The 8,054-nt window shown below is 53.3% G+C and overlaps 1 protein-coding gene across 1 annotated transcript; it reads right to left on the minus strand.

Moving 5' to 3' along the window:
- Positions 1-3,196: 3,196 nt before the first annotated feature.
- Positions 3,197-6,104, minus strand: AZU1 (azurocidin 1). The gene is made up of 5 exons (XM_004378693.1): positions 6,047-6,104; positions 5,631-5,787; positions 5,051-5,192; positions 3,988-4,221; positions 3,197-3,367 (listed from the first exon to the last, which is right to left on the minus strand). Exons 1-5 carry the CDS (start codon positions 6,102-6,104, stop codon positions 3,197-3,199), a joined length of 762 nt encoding a protein of 253 aa, XP_004378750.1.
- Positions 6,105-8,054: the final 1,950 nt, after the last annotated feature.

Below are 8,054 nucleotides of genomic sequence, written 5' to 3' on the forward strand. Positions count from 1 at the left end.
ATTTTCCCCCGAGCCCTGAGGCATTACCTTTGACCTCGTTTTCTACCCTAGAGGGTGTGTTACTTTTATCCAGGTTGACTGACATTTCCTGAGTAAGCTGTAAACAACGTGATGGTTTGATACTTCTTGTCTGGCCCTGGGCTGCAGCCCGCCCTGTGATTGGTCTATTTCACACACCTTGCAGGGATTGGTTAATATAGTATGCAAATAAAGTGACTGTAGCCTACTATGCAAATGAAGTGTCTGTGGCCTACCGAGAGGGTATTGGTCAGTTCGTGGCTCTGGTGGAAGGGCCATGCCTTGAAACTGACCAGGAGTCTGCTTATATATACAGCTAACCGCACAGAGGTGGGCAGACAGAAGCAAAAGGAAGAAAGGAGAGAGAAGGAGAGAGTGAGAAGGCAAGGAACCTCTAAAAAAACTGTAACACAGTCAAGGGCTGTAATGCTTAAGACAACAAGAGGCTCAGAAGGGGCCGTGGGGCAGAGTTGGTGATGATGACAGATAGGCCAAAGGCAGAGAGACTTGCTCTCAGGGGGCTAAGAGGCGGCATACATGGTAGAGAGAAGGGCCTACTTGCTTGCACGGCTGAGAGGTGCTGACAGAGCTATCTTCCACAGAAGAATGGAGGGATGTGCTCTCTACTTCAGGAGAGCTTTTCAGACTTTGCCTACACACTTCCTGATCCCGATCCCAAAGGGGGCGCCTGTTGCTTCCTAAACAAACTGAACGGTAAAAATGATCTGTGAGCTCTGTGTACCCACCGCAATGGATTACAGAACCCAGAAGAGAAGTAAAGAGTGCCGTGAGAGGGACAGCTGGTGTCAGGATTGGTAAAAAGGTGGGAGAGAGGAGGTATGTCTGATCTCTGCCTCAAGACCTTGATTCACATTACCCTCCGAGTGTTAGACAGCTTCTGATGTACTACTATCCTTTCACAGCAAGGATGTGGAGAAGTTAGAACCCTCGTGCGTTGCCGGTGGGGATGTAAAACAATGCATCTTCTGTGAAAAAGTTGGGCAGTTCCTCAAAAAGTTAAACACAGAATCACCATACAGCCCAATAATTCCACTCCCAGGTATCTGCCCCTAAAAATTGAAAACAAGGACTCAAACAGATACTTGTACACCAATATTCATTACAGCTTTATGCACAGAAACTAGGAGGTGGAGACAGCCCAAATACCCATCAGCAGATGAATGGATAAACAAAGGTTGGCCCATCCATGCAATGGAATACCACTCAGCCTAAAAAGCGATGAAGCTCTGATTCACACTATGACGGGGATGAACCTTGAAAACATTATGCTCTGTGAGCAATGCCAGACTCAAGAGGCATCACAGTGTGTGATTCCATTTTGACAAAATGTCTGAAGAAAAAGAAGCAAATGCAGAGAGCCAAAAGTTTATTAGTGGTTACCAGGGCCGGGAGGGAGGGGGGAATGGGGGGTTATTGCTTAAGAGGTACCGAATATCTGTTTGCTGTTGGGTGCCATTGAGTTGATTTTCGACTCATTGCAACCCCGTGTGACAGAGTAGAACTGCCCCATAGGGTGTCCTAGGCTGTAATATTTACTTTGGACATGTTATCAGGAGGGACCAGTCCCTGGAGAAGGACATCATCTTGATGTCACGGATTGAATTATGTCCCCCCAGAAATGTGTGTATCATTTTGGCTAGGCCATGATTCCCAGTATTGTGTGGTTGTCCTCCATTTTGTGATTGTAATTTTTTTGGTAAAGAGGATTACGGTGGGATTGTAACACCCTTCCTAAGGTTACATCCCTGATGCAGTGTAAAGGGAGCTTCCCTGGGGTGTGGGCTGCACCACCTTTTATTTTACAAGAGATAAAAGGAAAGGGAAGCAAGCAGAGAGTTGGGAATCTCACACCACCAAGAAAGCAGTGCCAAGAGCGGAGCGCGTCCTTTAGACGCGGGGTACTTGCGCTGAGATGCCCCCAGACCGAGGGAAGACGGATGCATCTCAAGGACCTTCCTCCAGAGCCGACAGAGAAAGCCTTCCCCTGGAGCTGACGTAGTGAATTTGGACTTGTGGCCTACTAGACTGTGAGAAAATCAATTTCTCCTTGTTAAAGTCATCCACTTGTGGTATTTCTGTTAGAGCAGCACTAGATAACTAAGACACTTGGTAAAGTAGGGGGTCAGCAAAAAAGAGGAAGACCCTCAACAAGATGGATTGACACAGTGGCTGCAACAATGGGCTTGAGCATAACACGGACTGTGAGGATGGCGCCGGACTGGGCAGTGTTTCGTTCTGTTGTCCATGGGGTCACTAGGAGTCAGAACCGATTCCCCGGCACCTAACAACAACAACAATCTTTATGGGGACAGATCGCCAAGTCTTTCTCCCAAGGAGCCTCTGGGCAGGTTTGAACCGTCGACCCTGCAGTTAGCAGCCGAGTGCTTAACCATCGCACCACCCGGGCTCCTTGAGTTTCTGTTCAGGGGGATGAAAAACACTTGAAAATAGTCATGACGGCTGCACACCTGGTGAACGTAATTAATGTCACTGAACTGTACTCTTAAAAGCGGGGCAAATGGCAATTATATACACACACATATATTATCAGAATAATCAGCAACGGGCTTGGTTTTGGGGCCCTGGTGGCACAGTGATTAAGAGCTACGGCTGCTAACCCAATGGTCGGCAGTTCAAATCCACCAGCCACTCCTTGGGGCAGTTCTACTCTGTCCTATAGGGCCATTATGAGTCGGAATCAACTTGACAGTAATGGGCTTTTATTTTTTTTAATCAGAATAACTATAATAATAAAACCCCAGTTGGGCCCTGGAATCACACAGACTTGGGCTGGAAGCCCACACTAGCTGTGTGACCTCAGGTGAAACACTCAGCCTCTCTGAGCCTTGGGGGCCCCTCTGTCAGGTGCAGAGATCAGCAGCCCCTGGCTCTCAGGGACATCATCGGATTCCATGTGTGGAGGCAGACAGTTGCCATGATCATAAGCCCCTCCCCAAAGCCCGGGGGCTGTCCCCACCCTGGCGACACGGAAATCAGATGCAGAGGACCGAGTGGTTTCTTTATTACAGTCACAACCACAGGGACTGGGGGCAGGTTCAGGCCCAGAGGTGCAATTCGGGGGACACACGAAGGGCCATGGACATGGAGACACAGTGTGAGTGGCATGGAGGGAGGAGCTGGCTCGGGGTGGGGGGAGTCACAGGCCCCCCACAGGCTCGTCCGATGGGCCGTTTAGAACGGAGTCGATCCAGTTTCGGAAGAGTGCCACGCGGGCGAAGAAGTCGGCGCCCCTGCCGCAGGGACTCAGGGAGAAGGAGGCTACACCGTGCGCGAGGCCACTGCACACGAGGGGGGTGCCCCCGTCACCCTGGACGGAAGTAGGCGTGTTAGGGTGCCCCCTGGGCCCAGCTCCCCAGCTCCCCACCCCACCCCAGAGCTCTGACAACATGAGCCTTTTTCCTGATCCTGAAGCCACAAATCTTGTTCCAACCTCAGGCCCTTTGCACGTGCTGTTCCCGCTCTCTGCAGGCTTTTCCCACCACCCTATGCCTGGTTAACTCCTAGTGGAATTTTAGGTCTCAGATGCCTCCAGGAACACTCCCTGACACCCCCAGCTTGGGTCAAGTACACCCCTGAGCAATCCCACTGTTATGTGCCCCCTCCAATGTGGCTCCTTAACTTGCTACATGTCTGAATCCCCCATCCACAGGACTAGGAGCCCCAAAAAGGCAGGCCCCTGTCTGTTTTGTCCCCCTTTGTGTCCCCAACCCCTGTTAAAATGCTGGAATATTCGAGGATAAGAATGTGAGCATCTGGGATCTGAAAGGTCCTCAAAACTGCCAATCCCAACTCTGCCCTCAACCCCGGCCCCCGCTGCCACGTCTCCCTCAGCCCGGTCTCGCTTCCTTCCACCACGGGGCACTCTCTGCCTCTCAGGACCCCCCCTCTCTACGAGGAGGCCCCACCAGGTCCTTGGCTGGCCCATACCTGGCAGATGCCTCCCCGGTGGGTGAGCACATCTGTGCACACATTGTTGGGGCGACACTGGTCCTCGGGGGTCACGGTGACGTTGACGACCCTCAGGTAGCGGGAGAGGCGCCCCCTGGGTCCTGTGATCCCCCAGCCTGCCACCTGGCAGTTGGTGCCGGCTTCCACTGTGGCGTTCTGCTGGGGCAGCGGCAGCACAGCCACTCTGCTGGTCAGGTTGGCCTCACGGTCCAGCTGGGGAGGGAAACCGAGTCAGGGGAGGGTGGCACTGGGGCCCGGACCCTCGTGGAGCCCCAGCCGGGAGCAGGAACTGCAGCAACACGACTTTTCACCTGGGATGGTTTGTGTTCAAATCCCAGCTCTGCTGTGGAACCCTGGCTGAGTCACTTTATCTCTCTGGGCATCTAGCTCTTCCATGTAGAAACAGAATAATAATTTCTACCATTAATGTGGGTGTGAGGATAACCAAGACCCTGCCCAGGAAATGCAGATAAAACAACTAGGTACCATTTCCCCTACCATACTGGGAAAAAAAAAAAGTAAAAACCATAATACTCAGTGTCAGTGAAGATGTGGAGAAATGGGCAGTTCTTAATTCTGCTGGGCAGAGGGTAAACTGATACGACCATTTGCCAAAGTGGCTGCCCTGGAGTAACAATGGCAGGGAAACATGTACAAAGTTCATTGTGATTCTGTCATTCCAAAAGTGTTTGGAAATAGCTTAGGCATCCACCAACAGGAGGCTGGATAAGTGACTGGGGTGTATAGTCCGCATACTTTGCTGCAGTTTTTAAACCACCAAAGGAAACAAAAGAGACCCCTGTGTACACCAGGCTCTCTAAATATGAGTTCCTCTCTTCAGCCCCAGAAACCTTGTTCCAACCCCAGGCCCTTTGCACATGCTGTTCCCTCTCTCTGCATGCTTTTCCCTTTTCCCTTTGCCTAGTGAACTTCTAATTTAATTTGGGATCCTGGACACCCCCGGGCTGGGTCACAATGCCCTGTGTGGCCCCCCCATGAGGGCTCCTGGCTACCCGTTTGACAGCTGCCGCCCCGCCCCCACCTGCAGCAGCAGCACGTCGTTCAGGTTCTCCTGGGGGTCGTAGCCATTCTCACTGACGCCCCTCACGGAGAAGATCTGTCTGGAATGCTCCTGCCGCCTCAAGTCATAGGCCCCCAGCACCACTGTGGCAGTTGTGGGGTTCCTTGGGTCGGGGGAGAAGGCAGAGGGGAAAACACTAGGTTGGGGCCTTGTGGAGAAGCCCCAGACCTTCAGGCCCACCCTGGTTCCGGGATACCAACGATCAGCAGGCTTGCAAATAAGATGGGTGTCCCCAGCCCACCTGCCTGGGCAGCCGGGAAACCAAAGGGCCGGCGATCTTACTGACCTCCCCCACTTTCACCCATGAGGCGACTGCGACCCTCTCTGGACCCCTTCCTCTCTCTGAGCCCCCTCCCCTCTCTGAGCCCCTCTGCTTTGCCAAGAATCCCCCACACTCACACCTGCGAGCTGCTCCCCTCTGTGCCACCTCCCCCCCCCACCAGGCCTCCTGCCTCTGTCTGACTCCAGGAGGCCTCCCCGATTCCCCTCCCCTCTCTGAGCCCCCCAGCCTCTCCCTACCCCTCCCCTCGGGCCCCCTCACCCGATGCGGAAGCAGCTGGCTGCCGTCAGCACGAAGCGGCTGTGGATCAGGGCGCCCCCGCAGAAGTGATTCCCTTGACGCTGAAGGGAGGCCAGAAATGGGAAGTCCCGCGACCTAGCCCTCCTGCCGCCCACGATGCCCGCGCAGGGGGCCGATCCTGTGGGGGGAGAAGGGGCAGTTCTGAGGTCCGAAGAACCCCGTGTAGGGGGAGCCCCCTCTAATCTCACCCTCACCCGCCACGCAGCTACAGGGGAGACCCCACCCTTCCCTTCTCCCTAAGGGGACAGGCGGGCCCCAGGACCCCCTTCGCCCTCCACCCAGGGCCGCCCAGGGCCGGACTGGGTGACCGAGGACAGGTCACCATCTCTCAGCCCCCTGCGCACATGGGGGACGCCTGGCACGGGGCAGGGACTCACCGGCCCACGCATACGCCAGCAGGCCGCCCAGCAGGGCCAGGAGTCGGAGCGCAGGCATGGTGGGCGTCTGCGGAGGCTGGGGGCGGCTGCCGCCCTTATACTCAGGCCCTGGGGATTGGCGCGCCCCACCACCCAGACATGGGGCCAGCCCTCCCAGCAGGAAAACGGGAAGTTGCTCAAGGCTCCCAGGGCCACCCTGGACTCCTCCAACGCCCCCCTCTGTAAAATGGGGTCCCACCTCCAGGCACTGTGAGGGTGACGGGAATTAATTGTTGCCAAGACCTTGGGTGGCTGGCATGCTCAGGCACTCAAATATTAGCAGAATTGTGATCTTTATCCTTAATGCCCGCCTGCCAGGCCTGTTTCCCCATTCTGATTCTCGGGGCCCACTGGGCCTGGTGACCACGGAGGCTGTGGGTGTGAGTCAGTAGGTTCAAGTTCTGCCAGTTTTTTAATTTGTAGCACCCTGGGCTGGCCATTCGCCTCAGTTTCTGCGTCTGTAAAATGGGGATAAGAGGAGGTCTGAGGGGCCGTCAGGAGCCAGAAGGTCACCTGGCGCTGGAGAAGTTGCTCCCTTTTCCTTCACCCTTGAAGTAGGGTCTGCAGAGGTTTTGTGGCACCTGGGACCTGGGCAAGAGATGGGGGCCGCAGAAGTGGGGGGCGGGAAGAGAAAAACAAGATTGGGAATCCAGAACATACAAAGAATTCCTACAGCTCAACAACAGAAAGACAGACAACCCCGTTAAAAAATGGCAAAGGACTTGACATTTCTCCAGAGAAGACACACAAAAGGCCAATAAGCTCTTAAAGAGATGGGCAGCAGCATCAGCCATGAAAACCGAACCCAAACAGGTTACAGTCAAGTCGATTCCAACTCACAGTGACTCGACTAGATCTGCCCTACAGGTTTCCAAGAAACAGCTGGTGGATTCGAACTGCTGACCTCTTGGTTAGCAGCCTGAGCTCTTAACCACTGCCCCGCGAGGCCCCTCATTAACCATTAGGGAGATGCAGTTCCAAACCACAGCGATATATATTACCTCACACCCACTAGGATGGGTATTATCACACAAACAGAAAGTAACAAGTGTGGAGGAATCGGAACCCACGTGCATTACTGGTGGGAATGTAAAATGGTGCAGCTGCTGTGGAAAACAGTTTGGCTGGTCCCTCAACAAGTTGAACGTGGAGTTACCATATGACCCAGCAGCTCCAGTCCTAGGTATATACTCACGAGAAATGAAACACAGCTCCGCAGGAAAACTTGTACACAAATGCGCACAGCAGCACTATTCACAATAGCCAGAGGTGAAAACAACCCAAGAGCCCATCAACAAGTGATGGATAAACACAACATGGTCCGTCCGTACAATGGAGTATTACTCAGGCATAAAAAGGAATGAAACACTAAGACGTGTGACAACCTGGATGAACCCCGAAAACATTTTGCTCAGTGAAAGAAGGCAGACACAAAAGGCTGTATTTTGTGATTCCATTTATGCAAGTGAAATGTCCAGAACGGAAATTCAGAAAAACAAAGTGCATCAGTGGCTACCAAGGGCTGGGGGAGGAGAGGTGGAGAGTGACTGCTAAGGGGTTCGGGTCCCTTTGGGGGTGATGAGAATGTTCTGGAACCAGATAGTGGTGATGATTGCACAACTCGGTGAATGCAATAAGTGACACCGAATCGTTCGCTTTAAAATGGTTAACTTTAAAATGTTCTGCATTCTACCTTGGTGAGTAGCATCTGGGGTCTTAAAAGCCTGTGAGCAGCCATCTAAGATATTCCACTGGTCTCACTCCTTCGGGAGCAAGGGAAGATGAAGAAAACAGGATACAAGAAAAAGATTAGTCCAAAGGACTTATGGGCCACAGCTACCATGGTCTCCACCAGACTGAGTCCAGTACAACTAGATGGTGCCCGGCTACCACCACTGACTGCTCTGACTGGGATCACAACAGAGGGTCCTGGACAGAGCTGGAGAAGGATGTAGAACAAAATTCTAAC

The sequence above is a fragment of the Trichechus manatus genome, unplaced genomic scaffold (genome assembly GCF_000243295.1).
Source record: "Trichechus manatus latirostris isolate Lorelei unplaced genomic scaffold, TriManLat1.0 scaffold00057, whole genome shotgun sequence".
NCBI lineage: Eukaryota > Metazoa > Chordata > Mammalia > Sirenia > Trichechidae > Trichechus > Trichechus manatus.